Genomic DNA, 22,256 nt, shown 5'->3' with positions numbered 1-22,256 from the left:
CAATGTGGGGTGAGCAGCGATATCGAGTTCCACAACGAGCTGATAAGCTGACGAGAATTCAGGGTCCCAATGGCAGTTACAACTGCAAGTGTTGGTCAGGAGGTATTTGTGAAGTAGGATACAATAGGAGAATTGTAAATGATAAGAGTGTATGCTTTGATCAAGCCTTGGAACGAAAGAACGCTAGAGCTAGTTGCCGATTGACGTCGGTCTCTCATCATGACCAAGGCAACCGATTGACTTTAATCCCGACGTGGCTTCGACCGATCCACTTTCAACCCAGAGAGTTTTTTTATGCTGTGCAGTTCCTCGCTACGAAGCTAAGTCAAGTTCAGAGCCATGATACTCAGTAAAAGATAGGGATCGGGCATAATCCGCCCATTTGTTTGGGGGCCATAGCTATGACATCAGGCATCGCCAGGCTGAGCTCCGCATAGTCGCGGTGATTGGCCCCGGCGCTACATGGCCCCCAATGCGGGAAAAGATGGGAAAAGATGCCCAGAACTGCGCCCCAGATATAGTTGACCCTCCCAAAATGAACATATATAAGAGGGGGTTCGCGAAAGCTATCTTTCAGACACATATTCATTCGCGATCTTACTGAGTCACTGAATAATTGTAACTGTGGAACAGCCAAACATGGAGCCCTCCCAACAAACCTCGCAGATGCAAACTCAAGGTTCCGAGACTGCCAAGGCCCCTTCTCTCATAATCGACTTTTCATGGCGGAAATTCAAGTCACTTATATATGAAGGGGACACAGTCAGCGGCACACCACGATACGCGCTCAAATACAGTATCCTCGGACATCTCAAGCTCGTATTCAAACGAGTCTCGAGTCCAGCCGCGCTGAACAAAATTACATCTGACGAAACTGGCGATATTCAAGACGACGACTCAGACGACCACACCACAACTTCCGATATTGTCGGCCGAGGCAAGATCCGCAATGTCCGCATCGACGCCGACTACGAAGTTCATGGCCGCTCTGATAAGTTAGTCGCACAAAAGCGCTGGCACACCGAGTACACGCACCGCTCCCAGGCCATGTCGAACGATGGCAAGCTTGTCACGATGTACTGGCTGAGTGATAGTGACTTCAAGACGTGGGACTTTATTTGCGTCGACGAGAATCAGTTGCCTGTGGCCAAGTTCACGGCGAATATATGGGCACTGAAGAAGCTCGGCAAGATCGAGTTCATGGGTCCCAAGGCCCATGATCGGGCTTTCCAGGAAGAAATCATGGTCGCTGGTACCACGTTGGCTTATTGTATGATCATGCGGGTCAATAATCCCTTGTCGTTGCTGGGTTCGGCCTTTGCGAAGCCGGGGCATGATAAAGACTGGAGCGAGGAGGCTTCTACCGGTGCTAATGGGAAGCACGCTGTTGTCTAGTTTCTTATGAGAGCATTTGCATGGGTTTGAACAACTGCCATTCCTAGATACCAATTTCATGATTTGAGCGATACCCTGAAAATTCTCAATGCCAAGAGTGATATTTTCACCTTCAAACTGTTCAATTATTCGAGATTGAATATCAGTATCATCTATTGTGAAAGTCTAATTTGCGCCCCAAATCTATGACACTTACGCAGCAATGGATGTAGTCGCTTCTTGGCAAAGAGGCTGTGCAGAGCAATATGGGGAAAACACTGCCTCATCTTCACTAGATTTCGGTAATTTTCCGCTACATTCAAGCACAAGAGCATGGGTCTCCCCACATGCCGAAATCTAAAGTGACATTATTTAGACCTCGATTGTGCCGCATTACGGTCCGCCGCTTCTACCCATGAGATTCGCCTGAGATCCTCCAACGCTGCAATGGTATCCGGATGCTCCTCCCTAATATGCTTCGTCTTCGTGTATAAGCAGTCTCCGCTAACCCACCCGCCTGATCCCATTTGCCCTGTGACTGGTACATGAAACCGAGATTGGACATCACGCTTAGTGTATGTGGATGTTTTGCACCCAAGGACTCTTCCATCATGTGCAAAACCCTCAGCGCCCAACTTCGTCGCATCGCTCAGTTGTCCATTGACGTGGTAGGTCACCGCCACGTCTGCCCAAGCAGTTAGTGTATGCGGGTGACGCTCTCCAAGAACCTGTTTCAATGCCGCCGCTGATTTCTCTCCGAGATCTCTCGCTTCTTCTAACTTTCCTTGACTGCGGCAGGTACATGCGAGGTTGCTGATTGACATCAGCGTCTGAGGATGCTTTTCACCCAGGACTGCTTTGCTAGTAGCTACTACTTGGCGATCTAGGGATTCTGCATCGGCCCAACGGCCCTGGGCACGGTAGGTAGATGCTAGATTGGCCATGGACGTCAGGGTCAAAGGATGCTTTGAGCCCAGTGATTCCCGTCTTGCCTCGAGGACTTCCAGATCTAACCTTTCTGCAAGAGAAAGATGTCCCTGGTCTCGGTGAGTCGACGCCAAATTGGACTTCCATGTCAAGATGGATGCTTTCGAGGCGCCAATCATCTTCTCTCCTTGTTCCAGCAAGGATCGTTCAATGGATTCTGCGTCTGCATACCTCCCCTGGCTTGCATAGGAAGTCGCAAGATTCGCCATGGAGATAAACAAAGAGGGGCGGTCTCGGCCGGCAGTCTCAGCTTTAATCTCCAATACTCGCGTGTCGAGCTTTTGGGCGTCTTCCCATCGGCCCTGGCCGCGATAGGCTGATGCAAGATTCGACATGGAAATCAATGTCTGTGGATTCTTCTCGCCAAGTATTTTTCTCCTCAATCCCGTGACTCGCTCGCCGAGCTCGGCCGCCTCGTCGTATTGGCCTTGTCCCCAATATGCTGAAACAAGGTTGTTCATTGCGCTCATCGTTGCCAGGTCGTCTTCTCCATAGCTAGCTTCGCGGACATCGAGGACCAAAGCACCGAGATCCGCTGCTGCAGCCCACTTGCCTCTTTTTAAAAAAGATTTTACCAACTTGTCGAGCCGGTCAAGTAATTCGAGCGTCGGATCAGATGGAGTATCGGCATCGTTGGGCTCGTGGGCATCGGGTGGCCCTATAACATTTTCTATATCTGAAGCTTCATCGGCACGATCATTGCTTCCGAACGCCTCTGCTAAGTGTCTGGCTCTCAGCGAGAGCGACTCATCGGGGACTAGGGATTCGTCCATGGAATTATCAGAGAGGGGAAAAGACCCGTCTGAGATGGAAAACAAAGCAGCGTGACGACATGCGCACGCGGGGCATGATCAGACTAGTCGCTTTGCCGCTTAGGTCCGAGGGCAAGCCAAGAGGGAACCAAGACGCAATGTTTCGTATCTCCACCATACTTCTCCATAACACACGGGATTCTGATTGTTGGGGTTGGCATCGGTATCCTAAGCTTGCGTCCTACGCCGACTGATTGCAATTACTCAGGTCCAGTTCAACGTTTTCGGGATCTGCCCATTGCACAAGTCTCTGAATCTTGCTGCCTAGACCGAATGAAGCCCTCGCGGCGACGGGTTTACACCATTTGGATTTGCCCGGGGTGTGGACTCGGCCGGCTTCAGCCCTATCAGACTGACTCCAGTGGATCCACACGGTTCATGCGCATCTGTGTATCACACTAGTAATAAGGCTGAAGGCTGCCCCGTCTGCCGTTTATCCGCGTTGCCGTCCTTCAGCATCCATCGTGTTGATCGACTGGGCTGAATTTGCCTTATAGACCCTCTTCTCTTCCAGCAATCGCACGGCTTATCGTCCGCCTTATCGGCATCCTTCATTACACAAAAGCCGCAGCCAAGAAATGCCCAGTTTTGATGGTCTCACATGTATCCAGAACGGGCATGGGCCGGTATTGAGATTTACACATTGCCAATCATCATGAATAAGGCTGATCCATGAATAAGGCTGAAGTGGAGAATCCAAAACCCGCCCACGTGGGTGCGCAACCTACTATCCTTGTGCTTCTCGAACATGTATGACCACTGGACCAGCTGTGATTTGGGGGTACATCGTGTGCTAATCATATCCTAGGATTTCCCGATGTACGGGCGGTAAGAAGTGGAGTGCCCGTCAAATCGGTACGCCCATCAAGCTTGGATGTTGGTCATGGGCCCAGGAAAGTAGAATTAATAAAGCTCCAAGCCAATACTATGCGCATCATCAGGAATTTACGCTCCAAAGTTAGTGAAAATGAGGTCAATTGCTCGCGGCGACAAAATCTTGCTGCCACCCTATGTGCTTTGAAGTCATCTGACACAGTATAGATAGGTCCCTGATAGTAGGAAAGAGACTTGCAAGTTTGCCCACACCATCCAGTGCCCAAGCAGTTGGTTCAACACTAGAGCGACGCTGAGTTCTGGGTAAGGAACAGAAAAGTAGACACTTTATTAATGTACACCGAGATATGAAGAGGGAAATGTATGTTTAAAAGAATTCCCACATGTGCAGACAAAAGAAAAAAGCCCACCCATGTATAAAGGAAAGACAAAGAGAGGGAAATAAAGTATAAAATCTAAATATCAATCAAATCAGATGTAGGCAGATCAATATCAGAGTCCAATCCCTTGCGCAGGTCCGAAATATTCCCATCCTCCAGAAGATCGTTCTCGGTAAGAATGCCAATCCCACTGTCAATGCGACGACGATTCTTACCACGACCCATCTCGACATCAACAAACCTGGTCATGCTGACCGGTGTAATAGGCTCACTGCCGATGACGGTTGTCCCGTCAGACATGAGATCGTCCGATTTGAGCTCCCAGTTGGCTGAACGGACCCTGGCTCTTCTTCGCTCCGAGCCAACACTCTCTTTCATGAAGGCAAAGGCACGAGCTTGCTCGGAGGCCCACTTCTCTAGCAGATCATCACGGGCATCTATCTCAATTCGGAGCTGCTCCTCGAGACCTCGATTCATGTGTCGGAGACGCCGGGCTTCAGACCGTGTTTCCTCGAGTGAGGTAGTGAGTTCCGAGATACGAACATTCAAAGTGCCGTTGTCTTCTTCGTACTGTTGTAATTGCTTGCTTGCGTTTTGCTGGAGGGCCTCGAGAGCTTCTTCGTGTTCTTTTTCAAGAGATTCGGCCGCGGCCATGAGGTCACAAGCTCGAACCCTGTTTTGCTCGACGGTTTCTTCCAGTTGGCGGATCCGGAATTCATATTCGGATGCTGATGTCTCAATCACGATTCGTTGCTTTCGCTCACAGGCGACTTGCTTCTCAAGGTCAGAGATCTGCTGCGCATGTCTATCCCTGGCAACTAGATTCTCATCTTCTAACCTGCCCACCAGCTCTTCAAGGCTCCTCACATCTTCATGGTATTTGTCCAGCGCCGCGTTCAATCTTTCAATGCCGATATTTTTCTCCTGGTGTTCGTTCTCGAGTTCTTGCATGCGCATTCTAGTATGGAGCATATCGCCTGCTGAAGATGCAATCGAGTCTTCCAAGTTGCCGATTTTATTGGCGGCTGCCTCGTACCGATGTAATAGGTTGTCAAATTGACCGCGAAGAGCCTTTTCTCGGCCAAGGGAGCCGTAGTGATGTTTGCGTTCCGCACGTAAGTCCTTTGCTAATGATTTAATCCGCTGGACTAGGGCGCGCAGTGTTGCTTTCCCATCTCCGAGCCCGTTGGGAGTCTCCCCGGAATGATACGCTCGAGCTCAAGGCGTGCTGACCGGAAGTTGGACTTCATGTCGGAGATTACATCGTCGGCGCTCGTGCCTGAGAAGCCCAAGGTAGAACACTCCTGATTGATTCCATTAAGAGCTTGAGTGGCGTCAGATGCCCGAGAAAGTGCGGCAGTCAGGATACTGATCATATCATCGAAGAAATCCGCGGGTGGCGACGATTGACGGAAGATGTCACCCATGCCCGTGGTTTCAAATGCACTTATGTGTGAGCGACATGCGTTGAACAGTCGCTTCTTTTCACTTTTAGCTGCCTCCAGATCGATTGTGAGGCTATGAATTTCCGAGTCTTCAGTAATATCGGGCGTTTGTGTTTGTGTTGACACGTCGGAAGTCGACTGATCAAGCATAAGACTATCCAACACAGGCGAGTGGCAATCACGAATCCCGCGGAGATCGGGAGAGTTGGAAACAACAATAGCACTATCATTGAGGATGAATGTTTCTCCTTCATTGGCAGATTCGTCGTGGCTCCGGTGAGAGGCCACAGAAATTTCGTCGCGCAGACGAGACGATTCATGCTCGAGTTCCTGGAAACGGACATAGGGAGACATCCAGAAAGATTCAGAAGAAGGCAGGTCCTCTGGAATCTCGCTGCTTTGCTTGATAGCGATCAACTCGTTTTTTAATGAATCTCGCTCTTCACGCAGTGCCGCTAAGGTCCTCTCAAAGGTGGATATTTGGCGCTTCTCACGCTCGAGATGAGTGATTTCATCACTCAAACCGATCCGGCGAATCCTCCTCTTGGTGCGTGAGTCCAAGATTTGACGCAGAGGGGTAAATTGCATCACTCTCTCGGAACAGGTCTCGTCAAATGGCTCGACCGGATCGAAAGTCTGCTGGCAGCATGGTGTTGGCGCCGATCTTCGTCGGGCCGTTCGGCTCGGGGAGCGATCCCTCGGGGTTAAGAATCGGTTACTACGCTCCCCAACAGAAGTGCGTTTCATCGCCGGGGTCAAGCCGGTTGAACAAGCACCAGCATCATGCAGGCGAGGCCCGGGGTCGGAGAATCGGACTCGCTTCCCGCGTTTTCTCGGGGTGCTCGAAGTATTCTCGGACACGGTATACTCGGCAGACACGCTCGGTTTTGTGTGGTGAGCGGTGGGAGACTCGCATCTCGATCTCGATAGCGAGCTATTCCTCCGCTTTCTCGCGGACTGTCTTGTCTCCATTATAGCCTAGAGGTCGTGGCTGAAAGAGGATTGAAAATGTAACGGAGCCACGTAGATTAGTGTGAAGTGGTTGGACAGGACAGTAGATTGAGGTGCAGATAAATAAACAAAGATCCCGAAGTCTGTCCGATTGGCGCCCTTATGGAGCATTTCTATAGATCACAACATAAACAAACATGGTGGGGCGCGTGTAGGCAGCAGGCGCCCCCCTTTAACGCGTGCCTCGGTGTGATTTCCTATTCCGGACATGTAAACATGCTGCTTCTTTCGGTGGTCACGTGCTGGCGCTCAAAAAGTTCTCGTGTATCGATGAAATAATTTGTGATTAGCTTGATTTTTGGTGACTTGAAACGCCGGAGAATCCTTGAAGGTGAGTGGTGGAATTTCCTCACGATAGAGTTGTTGCGGACATACATAATATACCTGACAACGGGACACCCAGTCATCTGACCATTATTATGGGAATAAAGCCGGTTCTCTCGGATGGGCTAATTCCCTCTATGGCTCTATAAAGTGCTTATAGAGCATGGGCATATGAAATGGGGACAACATGCATTAAGTTACGTTAAGCGTGTATACACGCGTCTTTTCTTAGACCAAGGCGTTAAGTATAAGATCTGGCCCTGACAGCGGGCAGCGGGGATTGATGCTCGGCCAAAAAATACGAGCTAGGAGCTTCTGTATACAGGGATGCTCCTAGGTGCGCGCACAAAGTCGCTTAACGCGTATTGCCCCAGATCTTGATTCTTTCTTTTTTTTTCTCTTTTCCCTCCTTCCTCGTCATTCCTTGAATTCCGGCAAGAACAAGAGGACCGGCGTCATTCGTGGGTAGTGCGGAGTGGACTCCGATTCCGTGTTATCTCTTATCTGCCGACCCACCAGTTATCGAGCTCTCCTCACGTCCAACCTTGGGGTTTCTCCCAATGTGCTCGGCATCAGCACGGTCTGCACAAGATTTTCGCATAGTCACTTATCTCTATCCCCTTAAAGCGCTTGCCATGCGATTTTGACTGTGACCCTTGCCACTGATGTCATTGATCCCGGAAGGACTGAGCAGTTGAGCACTTGGACAACTTCCTCTTGCAACCATCGGACGAAGCGCAATCAAGATGGCTGTAGTTGCTAAATATCACGAGGTAAGCTCTATGATAGTGGATGGTAACAAAGGGTGAATCGCCGTCTGATTATGGCATGTTGGTTATCTGCAGTATCCCTCCGATCATGAGCTTCATGACCACCAACCACAGATTGATGAGATCCTCCATGACCAGCCATGCGACGACATGCTACAATCGTCCTGCCGTATCATCAAACTTCCTAATGAAATCCTTGACCTGATCCTCTCCTACTTGTCCGCGCGGGACCTCACGCGCCTGGCCTCTACCTGTCGCAAATTCAACGACCATTCTGCCAGTGATATTCTATGGGGGAAACTAGTCAACTCACATCTACCGAATTGTATAAAGAATCCGGGTCCGTTTGAATCCTATCGCCGCTTGTACCTTGCCCACCTCTCGTACTGGTTCATCCCCCAGTACAAGATCTGGTTCTCCGACCACAATCACACGGGAAATTTAATTCTAGCTCGATATGATAATCGACGTGGAGTGATTGATGCATACCGAATCATCGCAGAAAAGGGTGCGCCAGAATTACATGTCTGGGAATCTCACCCGGAAGTTGTAATTCTTGCGTTCGAACCCCAGGTTAGCTTATGGCTGAGATGATCCTGTTCTGGTCCTTAAAGACCAGCATCCATCGTCCAAGGTAGCGGCATCTCAAAAGTGGATGCCTGAGCGTCGAATGCCCATGTCAGCGGAGTTGCATGGCCTTTATAACTCATTGATACTGTGTCCCAAAGACACCCCATCACGCGACGAAGCCAATGCCAACCTCTGGCCCCCTCCATTGATACCCGCGAACGAACGCATACAGAGGGAAACAATGCCTTTGAGACTACCCGAGCGAGCGTCCGAAGCTTCGGAAATGGGGTTCCGCATTCGAAGATGGGCACATTTCCGGTTTGGACTACAGGCGGGATTGGCTAGTGACAATGAGGCAATCTTCTCCTACGCCACGCTTGATCCGAGCCTGTATACACCAACCAGAGAGAAACCATATCAGGGTATTTGGGTCGGAGACTATTCTGCACATGGATGTGAATTTCTTCTGCTGTTCCAACGGGATCCACCCCCCTCAGATGCCGAAGGAAATGCAGCAGAGATGGCCGGGGACATTGTGCAGAAAGGTAGTTTGGAAGCAGTCAAGCTTACTGGTGACCCGAATGTCCCTCGTGGTGAGTACTCGTTCCTCGCCGAGGACATTGGTCCAAATGGGCTTCTTTCCGTGTCGGACTCGAAACCGTTTGAAGGCGCACGAATCGTGCGTTCTAAGGGACATCTAGCTGGTCTTGGGTTCCGCGACGGTATGTATGCCTGCAAAGACTTAGCGCCCAATTATCATCTGACTTTTGAACAGATACTTTTATTGACTCTCAGCTCATTCTTATCTCAACTGATTACTTAGCACATTACTGGGTGGAGCTTGGGCACATCTCATACTACCGCCGTGTGGATATCGATGCTCTCTTGCAAACTTGAGCGCAAATTTCTGGCATTCTATATACCATATACTCTTTTGCATATTCATCCCTCTTTGCCCTTCTGATTCGCATCAACTCACGATTGAGCTCTCCTGCTGCCATTCTCCATATTACATTGTCGCACAACCGAAGCCTCACCGGCGGGATACATGCAAATTATCTTGAGAACAAACATTACATGCTTGTGATGGAATACTTGCAGCTTCAAGGCTCCCTCTTCCTTGGGACCCGATTCGTTCCATTGCAGCCTCCAGCGCTTTGCCCCCATGTATGAGCCTACAATTTTTCGACTTCAATCGGAACAGCCCATGGCACAACTGTTACGATGACAGTCCTCCTACGGAATCTCAATGTGACTTCACAAACGGCCTTACAGACAGTTGATTGTATGATGTTATGGGACAGGTACAAAGGCAAAAAGGTATCGGACAGAACAAGAAAAGTCAAAGACGCCGAACGTGACCATGTCGAAGTGAAATTGCAGCGCAGAGAAGAGTAGTCATCACTCGTCAATCAAGCCATGTTGTGTATACCAACGGCAGGAAAAGGATATGGAAAGCATCACAACACGCACCCTGTACAATAAATCAAGCTCGATACGTCGCCTTGGCAGGATACATTGGAATCCATCCTGCCTTTCTTTATGAATATTTCCCAGCCCTTTGTTCTTCAGTAAACACACATCATCCCGCATCAAAGGTGAATCTCAAGTCAATGAGTCGGAAAATGGGGATCGCCTCGGTAAAGGAACAATTCACCGTCTCCGCTCAAACCAGCTGGAGGAGCCCATGACAGCCACGGACTGATCCATGACCCATTCACCGACGCCGAGGTAGTTGTCGACCCAACGCTTGACTTCTTTGTTCTCAGAGATCTGTTCGGATTTGAGACTGGGGCTATGAAGGTCCCACACGACCCATGGGGGTACGCGAAGGATCATATTAATTAGCTTGACTGTTTTCTCTTCGAATTCCGAGGCTTTGGAGCTTCTCTGACAGGGATATGCGGAGAGTTTCAGAGAGGGAGGTTTGGGAAGGGTCGTATTTACGTGAGGCCAGTAGAGCGCTTGACGCCAGCCAGGAAGGCAGAGACTATTGAAAAATGGACCATTAGATTTGTTTCGGTACATGCCGTTGGGTGCACTCACAGAGGACCGCATCAAATGCGTAGTGGGTGAGACGGCCGAACTGTTATTCAACAAGCGGTCAGCGAAGCTGCCCACTTTTGGAGGGCTCTGAAGCTTGGCAGTGCAGGGTTAATACCATTTTGCTGAGAAGGTAAAGCCCTATCGCTGAGAAGAGCATAGAATTGTAAGTTGGATTGTAAAGAGTAGCAGCAGCAGATGATGCGCGGAATGAGACGGGGAAGGTATCACGTGGACCCTTTACATGTGATGTCGGGCGGTGGCAGATCACGGCGAGGTGATTGCTGATCTTGACACCTTGCAACTAAGGCCAGGAGGCTACTAGGCCACAAGGCCACAAGGCCACAAGGACACAAGGACACATGGTTACAGGGTTACAGGGCTACAGGGTTACAGGGCGTATCGATAAGGTAACCCGCCGGATCCCACCAAGCCCACCTCCGTCCACCGAAATCCCTTTTCTGTCACCCGGCGACCATCAAATTGGGTTTCCTCATTTGTCACGTTTACTCGATAAATGGCCTACATTGTACGCTGCGCGGTCCAGTACAACCCCCTATTGCAGGCGGGGGAGCTTGTACCTTTTTTTTTTCCTGCCTACAGCTTCGGATGCCCGCGCGACCGATTGCACAGGTGACTGTGGTCTTGTGGCGGCGAAAATTGGCAGAAATAGAGTGGGGAGATACCTAGAAATAAATTGATTATTCACAAAATAAATCATTAAGAAAAGGACTGGGACTACGGCAAGGTAGGGGCCATAACCAATGCACTCACCCACGGGGCCGAGAGCGGATAGCGGATGGCGGAGATAGTCTGTATCGGCGGCCAACATTTTCCCTCCCTGCCCCTCACTCAACTTCTTCTCGCTCCCCCTCCTAGCTTTTCTCTCCCACATCACTCCAACCTTTCCTTCTGCCATCACAATATCTTTGTCTTGAAGCAGATCACAATGGCTGCCACTAGCTCCCTTGACCACCTGTCCAACCGGATGAAGCTGGAGTGGCACTCCAAGCTCAACACCGAGATGGTGCCGGCCAAGAACTTCCGCCGTACCTCTATCATCGGTACCATTGGTAGGTTCTATCCCAGCCCGCCTTACCATCTTCAGCTTTCACTTTGAAGTGATCGTCTCAAAGAGGGACCAAATTCGTGCTAAACGTTATCGCCATCCAGGTCCCAAGACCAACTCCGTCGAGAAGATCAACGCTCTCCGCACTGGTAAGGCAATCTGTGACCGCGATCGAATCATCGCGGTTTTGTTCGATAGATGATTAACGAGACTGTAGTCGGTCTTAACGTTGTCCGCATGAACTTCTCCCACGGCTCATATGAGGTGAGTGACCCTTCCATCTCAAATATGCGGTGAGACAATTGTTGACTCTGATCTCCAGTACCACCAATCTGTGATTGATAACGCCCGTGAGGCTGCTCGCACCCAGACTGGCCGCCCTCTGGCCATTGCCCTGGACACCAAGGGTCCCGAAATTCGTACCGGTAACACCATCGACGACAAGGATTTCCCCATCAAGATGGGCGCTGAGATCCAAATCACCACTGATGATAAATATGCCACTGCCTGTGATGATAAGAAAATGTTAGTCCTCACCGGTTCAAATTGCGATGCTTTTTTGCTTGTCTTCTTCTTCTTTTATTTTTTTCCTCGGCGAAGCTAACGCACGCGATTCTGCAGGTTCCTTGACTATAAGAACATCACCAAGGTGATCTCCCCAGGCAAGCTCATCTATGTTGATGATGGCATCCTCTCATTTGAGGTCCTCGAGGTGTTGGATGAGAAGAACCTGCGCGCTAAGTGCTTGAACAACGGCAACATCTCCTCCCGTAAGGGAGTCAACCTGCCCGGTACCGACGTAGACCTCCCCGCTCTGTCCGAGAAGGATATTGCCGATCTGCGCTTCGGTGTCAAGAACAAGGTCGATATGATCTTCGCTTCCTTCATCCGTCGCGGCAGCGATATCCAGAGCATCCGTGATATCCTTGGCGAAGAGGGCCGTGAGATTCAGATCATTGCCAAGATCGAGAACCAGCAGGGTGTCAACAACTTTGACGAGATCCTCGAGGAGACCGACGGTGTCATGGTTGCCCGTGGTGATCTCGGTATCGAGATCCCTGCCCCCAAGGTCTTCATGGCCCAGAAGATGATGATCGCCAAGTGCAACATCAAGGGCAAGCCCGTCATCTGTGCCACTCAGATGCTGGAGTCCATGACATATAACCCCCGCCCCACCCGTGCTGAGGTTTCCGATGTTGCCAACGCCGTTCTCGACGGTGCCGACTGTGTTATGCTGTCCGGTGAGACCGCCAAGGGTAACTACCCTTGTGAAGCCGTCAAGATGATGCACGAGACCTGTCTGTTGGCCGAGGTCACCATTCCCCACTACCAGATTTTCGATGAGCTGCGTAACTTGGCTCCTCGCCCTACCGAGACCTGCGAGTCCATGGCCATGGCTGCCGTCAGCGCCTCTCTGGAGCTGAACGCCGGTGCCATTGTCGTTCTGACCACCTCCGGCAAGACCGCTCGTCTGCTCTCCAAGTACCGCCCCGTGTGCCCCATTCTCATGGTCACCCGTAACGACACCGCCTCCCGGTACTCTCACCTGTACCGTGGCGTGTGGCCCTTCTACTTCCCCGAGAAGAAGCCTGACTTCAACGTCAAGATCTGGCAGGAGGATGTCGACCGCCGTCTTAAGTGGGCCATCAACCACGGTCTTAAGCTCGGCATCATCAACAAAGGCGACCCCATCGTCTGTGTCCAGGGCTGGCGTGGCGGTATGGGCCACACCAACACCGTTCGTGTGGTGCCCGCTGAGGAGAACCTTGGCCTGGCCTTTGAGTAAACCTGCCCTAAAAGCTGGACTTAGTCTCCAGCATTTGATTTTCATTTTGGTTATTGCTGGTGCGACGGTGGGATACATACCTTTTTTTGCTGCTGTTTCTTCGAAGCCCGGTCTGTGTGATCTGGATCTTCGCTCTCTTGGAAGTTAATGCATTGTTCATGTAAATGAGACGAAATTTAATGCCCTTCCGGTCAAGTGTCTTGATGATTCGCTGCCTCATTAGTGAATCCTAGCTCTCTAGAATGGGAGAGATTAGACCTGTAAGCTGAAATCGCAAGCCGGTTAGTTCTGTCGACTCCGCAATCATAGTGCGAGCGAGTAGTTTGCGCGCAGCATAGCACGTCTTCTGCGACAAGATACACCCATTGTTGGCTCATAAAGCACGAAACGTAGTAACTCAGCATTTTCTGAGCACAGCGAAAGAGTCGCAAAAGCGAGAAAAAGCGCAGAGACCAGCCGGGAACCGAAAATCAGTCAATTGCGGGGAGGCACGAAAACGCGCGCGCCGAAACCGAGGCACCATGTGTCCGGCGCTGCACACTGCACATCCTGCAATCCACAATCGTTGGTGAGCGGAATGAGGACGAGAGAAGACGAAGCTCGTCGCGGATGAGGATTGGAAAGAGTTTGAATTACTTTTTGGCGAAGTTCCTACAATGGCTAAACACAAATCCCGACGGCAGCTCCATCGGCTCCCGGTTTCTGCCGAGGGTTTCGGGATCGTGGATTCCTTTGACCCGAACTTCAAGCTTGCGTTGCTGGCTAGAGATGAATTGGGGAAAGAATGCATGATTGAAGGAGAGATCATTGCCTTCTGTTCTAAAGTATGTGCAAGATATATGTAGGCGTTTGAGCTAGTGGTGATCAGCCTGGAGATTGTACACGATCCAGCCCCAGGGTAATATGGACGAATAGAAACTCGACTAAAACAACAATCTGGCAGTCTTCGCCAGTATCATTCTCTGTACAACAGTTCCCGAGGCAAAATTGCAGTTGCCATCTTTCGTGTATACTGCCCAGGGATACTCCATGCAATTGCGGCGGGGGGGGGGGGTTGGCGGAGGAGAAGGGGATTAAATGCAATGTCGTCAAGTCATCATTCATCAAACGGAAAAAGGGAAAACACCAAAACCAAAAACAAGAACAAGAGACAGAAAGTAACTAACATATGTGCTTCTATCTGGTCGTGTCGTGGATGGCGAACTTTATCTTTGGGAACTACCAGCTTCAACAATTCTGTCAGCATCCAAGTCTGTGACCTGGGAGACCTGGTTATCGCCCTGCACGTATCGATACATCGGCTGAAATTGGTGCCAGCAACTGCGTCGGTCAGCATCTGAGTAGTTTGGATGGGTTGGTATCGACTGACCTCGGTGCCTGGAGGACATATCGCGCCATCGCCTCGCGGAATCGACTCTTGTACTCCCTGGGACTGGTCACGGTAGGGCGATTGCGACCACCGCCGGCAAAGCCACGATCTTTGATCCAAGACTCGAGTTTCTTGTCCCACGTATATGTGCGAATACAATCGATAATTCCGACCACGAGCTCGCTCCGTTTTTCGTCAATTGCAATCATGAGCGAGTAGTCCATCACGTTCTGGCGGGCGAGGAAGAGAGTGTCGTTCCACACGCTTTGACCAAGAAGTTTCTTCGAGTGCTCTCGTGCGAAGAGGGGGGATTCGTAGATGAAGTCGACCATGTTCTCATCCAGCAGGACTTCATCACGCTCGCCTGTGCTTTCGACCTTGCGGTTTCGCATTGAGCCCTTCAGGTCGAAAATGCGGTTTGGTACCCGGTCGTAAAAGAGGTTCTCCATCAACAATAGGAACCAGTTGAATTCAATTCCAGTGGCCGGGTTCTTGATGATGACCTGGTAGAACCCAAACATCTTGGCAATGGCAGACGGCAGCTCGTGGAACAATGCTTCAGACATTATCTGGAAGTAAGCCGGAGCGAATTTGAGGAAAGCCTGGGTCTCGACCGGGGACAATGACTTGAGGATAAAGCGATCATCCAGTGTCTTCAGGAATAGTGACCTTGTCTTACCGCCCTTGGAGTCCCATTTCGCGCAACGGGAGAGCGATTCGACGATTCGATCGGCAACACCACATTTGATGCGCAGCGCGTCGAATTGCTCAGCGTAGAACACTTTGCAAAGCATCCTTGCTTGGCCTTCTTGGAATTGGTACTTGAGATGTGTACCAGTCTCCCGCAAGAGGGCATGTTCGACTCGAGCCTCTCTAGCAGCTTCTGCAGTGACAGTGGGGCTCTCTGGCTGCTTCTCGATCTCGTCAAATCTTGTTTGAATGCTTGTCAACTTCTCTTTGTAGTCGGACGAGTCCAACGCAAAGGCAATTAAAGAGCTCGGCTCGTCCTCTCGCACAATGATATCGCAGTCCGCAAAGACATGATCGTTCACACTGAGGGGATAATCGAGAGCTGGCCATCCACTGGCAGACCGCTCAGACCAAAAGTTTGTCAGAATGTTCAGAAGCCATGTGCGTTCATGCTTCGCCAGATCCTTAAAATCAAGCGAGTCATCCTCGGGCAGCTTGACCTCTTCCCGGGAATCCACTGGATGCAACTCCTCGCCTGCGTTTCGCTCTTCGTCACTGGCCGCGTCATCCCCATCAATTTCTTCGTTCTCTTCATTCTCTGACATCAATTGCGAGTCAGGTCGATGGTGTCCTGGCTGGAAGTACTCCACGGTCTTTCCTTGGGGCATGGCTTCCGAATGGTTTCGGTCGGGCTGATCATCAAATTCGTCACTTCCTCTGCCCGGTTCATCTGCCGGAATTTGAGGTGCCGCCGGGACGGACTCGTCGCCATCGCCATCGACCGGAGGCTCCCGCTCCTCAACGGCTTCCTTGACGTTTCGATAGACCTCCACTATTGGTTTCGAAGAGGCCAGGGGAAATGCGCGGGAGTGTGTGCTTCGTGCAGCACGTTGCCGTCTTTCACGCTGTCTTTCCTTCTCAAACTCACGGCTTAATTGTTCAAAATGCCTAGCGAGGTTGGACACACGGTTGCTGCCGTTCTTCTTGGGAGTGGATCGCGGGATAAGAGAATGCCCTGAAGCGAATCGACCATTCTTTAGAGCACTCAAGCCAATACGGTCTGTGAATTTCTTTTCTGATATTTTGGTCGAGTCTCCACGGGTGGTATCTGACTCATTCGAAGGCGATGGACCGAGTTTCAAGCCAGATAGCGATCTTTCTCGGAGAAGATGCGCTGGTTGAGACTGTGCACGTACCAAAGGAGGAGAACGTGCTTTGCCGGAACGTCGGAAAGCCCCCTCAGTAAGTCTTGGAATCGCAGAGGGCCGATTCGGAGGTGTAGTTGGTATCTCGGTGATGCTCTCTTCTCTCGCTTTTGAGTCAAATGTTCTTGAAGGCCTGATCGCCGTCGGCGACAACTGCGGTGAATCCAGTTCGTCGCTTTCTACATCCGCTGGCTTTGGTGCTTCCGTAGAAGCCCATATGGCATCCGGCGTGATTGCGTCGAAGGCCGGCGCTTCGGATTGACCAGAGGGAACTGCCAGATCAAGATGCCGGACCTCTTCCTGCGCAACGACTTCGTCTTGCGGAGAGGATCGTTTGCCATTGATAGCATCGACAGCCAGACTATCCTCGGTCGGAGAGGCAGGCAATGGTGGCAATTCACTGAGTTCCTGTTGGATGTCTCGGTGCTTTTTACCCGTGTGTTCCTGTTCAACAACAGACACAAGAACATTCTTTGCCTTTTCTGGAGAGATGGTCATGCGCCGCAACATCCGTGGTTTTTCGTCTGGCTGAGCATTTTCGTCGTCAACATCGGTTGAAGTCGGTAGAGACTCATCGGTTGTCACAGAAGTGGCATCCTTATCAAGGAAGATTTTCTTCAATTGCAGAGTTGCTAGTCGCTTGATATCTTTTTCTGAGGGAAAGAAGTTCTTTTCGAACTCTGCAAAGGTGGTATCCCATTCAACCACCTTCTCTTGAACAGCACGAAGAACTTCGTTCAGCGGTATGACTTCCCAGTAGCGGGAGCTGCTGTACTTCTCCTGCAATTGGCGAATTAATCTAGCCTGGTCATCGTTGGCTATCTTGATCAACCTTTCAATCTCTATTTTAGCTTTGTCCGAGAGCTCGGGCACAACACTTTCAAGGTTAATGCTTTTCAAACGCACGACGACGGAAGCCATGAATTTGTTGAGCCGTGACTCGTGGCGCCTGAACACATCATTCCGCATCTTTAAATCATTATCCACCTTCCAGGTGACTCGGGGCCGTGGAACAATGATTTCAAGAAGGTGAATAGTGTCATACTGGATGCGAACAGCATGATCTCTAAAACCAAAGTAGCGGAGATGATCACGCTGGAGATCATGGGGACAGACCCCGGCGCGCGCGTGCAGATTCCTTCCCCAGAACGTGATCTCGAGGTACTTAGCAAATGAGTATTTGTATGCATTTGTAGACATAGGTGTGACTTGAGTCTCATTGCCACATATTTTGCAACAACTCCACATCAGTATTGTGTCATGTAGCCCACGCATCTTGCAAGGGTAAGGCTGGACCACAATGCTAAGCTGCGCCTCACCATGAACATATTGGCGATGATGCTCGGACATCCTTTTTTCGCAGCCATTGGAGGTGCAAACATCGCTCGCTCCAGCGCAAAGCTCTTGGACATACTGTCCCAAAGGACAATCCGGCTCAAACACCGTATCATCCTCATGTTCGTTGTAGAATTCCAACGCAAATATATCGGGCCCAGAGCAAGGAATCGATGTTGTGGTACACACAAGGCTGAAGAGAACGACGATGTTCTGGTGGGCGTAGGGATCGAACATGTCATGATTACCAGCCACGTAGGCCTCCCACTGCCGTTTCTGCGTTTGGTAATGATACAGTGTCCTGTCATATTCGGCATCATGGGCTGCGCGAAGCACCTCTTTGACCTTGGGTGAAGCATCGTGGGGAGACTCGTGAACCATTTCGGGGGTAATAAGAGTGAACTTCTGCGGCTTGGTCTTCTCATCTATAATCTCGTCGGACAATCCATGTTGATCACGGAGACGCTTCAAGTAGGCTAGTCTGCGACCTATCTCTCTCACACGCATAAGCAGATATGGTGGTTCAAATTTCACGAAGGGCGAGGCAGACAGAAGCTTTGTTTTGTAAGCCTGGACGATGTCGTCAAAGTATGTTGGCATGGGAACATCATCTGGAACTTCGATAATCTCAGTTGACACCTTTGTACCCGTTGAATTCTGGGTTGGCTTGTCGTCTGGGTTGTTTGGTACCGTAGGAATTCCGTTGCTATCGTTGACCGTGTGTTGTTTCTCAAAACTGCAAGATACAGTCTCCATTTCACCGGTAAATGCTGTTGGCAGTTTCGCAAACTCGTCCCGCATCAAAAAGGTCTCCAGTCGCAGGCTATACACAACATAGATCATAAACTCGGTGATCTCTTTCACTTTTCCAAGAACCTCTTCGCTGCCACCACGCAATACAATTGTGCACCCAAGATCTTTCCGGCATCCGGAAATGTACATGTAGGTCTTTTTTCGACCCTTGTTCACATAAGTTTTCATGTCAAAGCTGCTGCATTCGCTATGCGGAGAAGGGCTCAGAAGTTTGTCCATGGAAGTCACGATCCGAGTATGAGTACATCTTGAGACAGCTTCGAGAACAGATGGCTTGACGTTATGAGCAGTTGCGATACCAGCTTGGTCCAGAAGATGGAGAGCCAGCCCCGAAACGTGTTTTTCAACAAGCAGGAGATTTGGCCGAAGAGCTGCGATTCGGGTGACAAGGTTTTCCAGAAATTCTCTCTCTTGTCGAATGACAGGCTCAAGACTCATGAATTGGTGTTGTTGGCGAGCATACTCAAGAGGAAAAGTGATAATCAAGATGTTGGGACGTGGAATACTTCTCGGCATGCTTTTGAGAGCCAAATTCTTTGTGAATACCAGCCCTGAAACGTAAGACGTGTCGCCCGGCTTGCCGCCAGGGATCTTTTTAATTTTAACATAGTGACGAACATCCATATCATCGCCGTGCTCGACATCGGGATCAACCTCATCCGCCGCCTTCAAAAGAATTGGAAGCAGGGCATTTTCCCAACTCTCGCCATGTGGCACGGATGATTCGGCTAGAAGCTGTCGCAGAAGCTTTCGAACATGTTCCAGACTAGCGTTATTGAGCTCAACTGGCGGCGCACGAGGGCCTTGCATGGATGAGCTTCTGGTCATCTTGAAACCACTGTCTTTCAAGCCCAGAGAAAAGGGAACCCCTGGGAACGCTAATTCATGGGGGAACATGCTTTCTTTTGAGGCCCTTGGAGATTGACGAATGTGTACGCTGCTAGCCACACTCATATTCCGACGGCGTGAAGAGCGAGGCAAGTTCACTGCTCTTGAGCTGGAAAGGCTGGCCTCATCTGGGTCGCGTCCAGATTGATTGATGCTCGGGATATTTCGATCCCCAAAGGCAGATCTGCCCTTCTTCATAGCGGCCAGAAAGCCGCCGAGGGTGGCTCTTTCTTGGTCCCCACTACTTTTGGATAAATTGTTATCAGAGACCGCAGCCATAAGACTAGGCTGTTCATCGGCACTTGATGCATCATCCGAAAGATACTGAGCCAGATCTGGATCAATGATGTTGTCTCTGTGAAAGGCAGGAAGCCGGGATTCAACTGGAAAATCATCAAGGTTGCGGCGCTGAAACGGTGCTCGATCTTCATGGTAAGGCTTGAAGCTCCGAATATATTGTTGGTGGCGAGAACCGTGACGTTTGTGGCCCATGTTATGACCCCTACTTCCTAAAGTTGATTTCAAGGAGCGTGATGAAGTAGGCCTGGTCAAAGGGCGGTCTGAATTGATCTCCAAAACGGCAGATCGACGGTTGGGCCCCTCGCCCGCACGACGAGTTGCTGGAATAGCCATTGTCGGGGCCCTGAGAACATGATCGATCGATTGTGACATGATCGATGCGGTGTCATCGTCATCCGCAGACGGTCGAGCTCCATTGTTTCCCCACGTGAGCTCTGGTATCCGGGTATTCGTCGCAACGGGACTTTGCTCACTATCAGAAAACTCGGAAGAATCATCTTCATGTGCATTAATCATAGTCTCACAAGGCTTGCAAACCCGGATGGAGCTAGGCTGGCCAAATCGTGTTCCTGGTATGAGAAGAGTGCACCTGGAATCAAAGATTTGGCCACAGGTTCGGCAATGATGCTTTCGGCGAAATGTCGTGAAAGGCTCTCCGCAGTGAAAGCAATCTTTAGCGTTCTCATCGCGCATCCAGAAATCCCTGCTGAGCAATTTACTTCTGAGCTGTGAAACGCCACTATCGCGCGTCGCAAAAGGCAGCTGATTGTCTTGCTGGACAGGCCCTGCTCTTGGACGAGTATAAACTGGCGGCAAAGAAGACACCGATGTCATCGTCTCAGCCGTAGATGCTCGGGACATCACGTAACCAGGAAATCGACCCTTTTTCGCCGAGGTAATTGGTTTATCGAAGGATGTCATTGAAGCAGAAGGCTTAGAAAGTTCGCTGGTTTCTGTTTTACCAACAGTAGCGGGGGCTTTACCATCCAAAACCGAGCCTGCGGGGAATGGGCTTCCTTCATTGGTGTTCGATCTTAGGTGACTGGAGGATGCAGGCGTCGGCATAGCAGACTCGCCTTGTGCGAAAGACATCCTCGAATTCGATCTGCTTTCTCGATGCTGAGACGATGAGTCCTGCAAATGCTCGGTGTGTTTCGAGCTTCGCGATATCGCCGACTGGGAGATGTTGTCGGAGTGATTGGATTGGTCTGCAGACGACAAATTTCGTGGTCTGCTTTCGAAAAGTGGACCTTCAGCTGGTGGTAGTGTACCACTGGCCTCAAACGAGTCAACGTGATTGCTTTCATGCGTCTCTGTAGACAACACCGGCGAATGCGATGGGTTCTGGCTCGTCACTGAAGACGTTTGGCTGATTGATGTGTCTATCGGCCCGTCCTTGCTCGAGATAGTGGCCGAATCGACGCTCTTTAGGCCTGGAGCAGGAGCATTGATGGAGCTACTCCTTGATGGTCGACTTGTAGTCACACCACTCACATTAAGTTGCGTGATCGCTGGGTCAACTGCCATGGAACCGCCGCTGGATTTTTTCAGCGGAGCGATGGCGGCTTTCGTCCCCGGAGAAGGGGAAAGAGACGCTTTGGAAGATACACTACTCTTAGAAGACATCTTAGAGCCTTTCCCGGCGCTCGGCTGCGCCACGGCATCCGCAGCATGTTGAAAATTTGCTACGACTGGTGAATGTAGCCTGGAGCCTTGCGATGAGTTGGGATATGATGGGAGATGTCGATTATCCACAGGTCCAGTAGCCGAGTCCGAGGCAGACTTGGTCATCGAGCGCTCCAGTGGCGGGGTCTTGACAGCAGGGGTCTCTGCAGTACTTCTGTCCGCTGATTTGACCCCACCACTGACAATTCCGCCCACCGAGGTTCTGAAACGACTATACAACCCACTGAGACCTCCTTGTAACTCTTCCGAGAGGCGTTTGTCATCTGATGCGGGAACTGGGGCCGGCAGGGTGGTGAAGTCGTTGAAATGTGTTAGCGAGTCGGACTGGTAGGCGGCGGTATGGATCTGGTCCAAAGCTGCATTTATGTTCTCTCGATCGGTCTGAGTAGTCGCGAGGGATGTCCTTGAGCCGCGCCGTCCAAGTGGCAGAAATGCGGACGACGCGGAAGGGCTCGAGGTTCCATGAGACCTCTGGTCCATGGAAGTGGGCATGTTGCGGTCAGGCCGAGAGCCTGTAGATCCTTCCCGCCAAGGACGTTCTTGATTGTTGTAGCCGAGTCATTCG

General features: G+C 50.7%; 7 protein-coding genes across 7 annotated transcripts; 3 read left to right on the top strand and 4 right to left on the bottom strand.

The window, feature by feature from the left end:
• Positions 1–639: 639 nt before the first annotated feature.
• On the top strand, positions 640–1,395 carry N7477_000811 (uncharacterized protein; the record flags this gene model as incomplete). The annotated part of the gene is made up of 1 exon (XM_056962474.1): positions 640–1,395. One exon carries the CDS (start codon positions 640–642, stop codon positions 1,393–1,395), a length of 756 nt encoding a protein of 251 aa, XP_056827477.1.
• Positions 1,396–1,742: 347 nt separating this feature from the next.
• On the bottom strand, positions 1,743–3,134 carry N7477_000810 (TPR-like protein; the record flags this gene model as incomplete). Its single annotated transcript, XM_056962473.1, has 1 exon — positions 1,743–3,134. One exon carries the CDS (start codon positions 3,132–3,134, stop codon positions 1,743–1,745), a length of 1,392 nt encoding a protein of 463 aa, XP_056827476.1.
• Positions 3,135–4,462: 1,328 nt separating this feature from the next.
• N7477_000809 (uncharacterized protein) lies at positions 4,463–6,804 on the bottom strand (the record flags this gene model as incomplete). Its single annotated transcript, XM_056962472.1, has 2 exons — positions 4,463–5,535; positions 5,598–6,804. 2 exons carry the CDS (start codon positions 6,802–6,804, stop codon positions 4,463–4,465), a joined length of 2,280 nt encoding a protein of 759 aa, XP_056827475.1.
• Positions 6,805–7,913: 1,109 nt separating this feature from the next.
• Positions 7,914–9,404, top strand: N7477_000808 (F-box protein; the record flags this gene model as incomplete). The annotated part of the gene is made up of 4 exons (XM_056962471.1): positions 7,914–7,940; positions 8,013–8,510; positions 8,557–9,229; positions 9,283–9,404. The coding sequence occupies 4 exons, from the start codon at positions 7,914–7,916 to the stop codon at positions 9,402–9,404; spliced, it is 1,320 nt and encodes a 439-aa protein (XP_056827474.1).
• Positions 9,405–10,160: 756 nt separating this feature from the next.
• N7477_000807 (DUF1748 domain-containing protein) lies at positions 10,161–10,346 on the bottom strand (the record flags this gene model as incomplete). The annotated part of the gene is made up of 1 exon (XM_056962470.1): positions 10,161–10,346. One exon carries the CDS (start codon positions 10,344–10,346, stop codon positions 10,161–10,163), a length of 186 nt encoding a protein of 61 aa, XP_056827473.1.
• A 1,153-nt stretch (positions 10,347–11,499) lies between these two features.
• On the top strand, positions 11,500–13,405 carry N7477_000806 (pyruvate kinase CDC19; the record flags this gene model as incomplete). The annotated part of the gene is made up of 5 exons (XM_056962469.1): positions 11,500–11,623; positions 11,724–11,768; positions 11,837–11,883; positions 11,942–12,144; positions 12,241–13,405. 5 exons carry the CDS (start codon positions 11,500–11,502, stop codon positions 13,403–13,405), a joined length of 1,584 nt encoding a protein of 527 aa, XP_056827472.1.
• A 1,205-nt stretch (positions 13,406–14,610) lies between these two features.
• On the bottom strand, positions 14,611–22,183 carry N7477_000805 (1-phosphatidylinositol-3-phosphate 5-kinase FAB1; the record flags this gene model as incomplete). Its single annotated transcript, XM_056962468.1, has 2 exons — positions 14,611–14,725; positions 14,775–22,183. 2 exons carry the CDS (start codon positions 22,181–22,183, stop codon positions 14,611–14,613), a joined length of 7,524 nt encoding a protein of 2,507 aa, XP_056827471.1.
• Positions 22,184–22,256: the final 73 nt, after the last annotated feature.

This window comes from Penicillium maclennaniae, assembly GCF_028827695.1.
Source record: "Penicillium maclennaniae strain IBT 15551 chromosome Unknown utg000001l:1.0-3280838.0:1.0-3283122.0, whole genome shotgun sequence".
Lineage (NCBI taxonomy): Eukaryota > Fungi > Ascomycota > Eurotiomycetes > Eurotiales > Aspergillaceae > Penicillium > Penicillium maclennaniae.
Note: the sequence above shows the minus strand (reverse complement) of the source record. Positions and strands in the feature narration are given on the sequence as shown.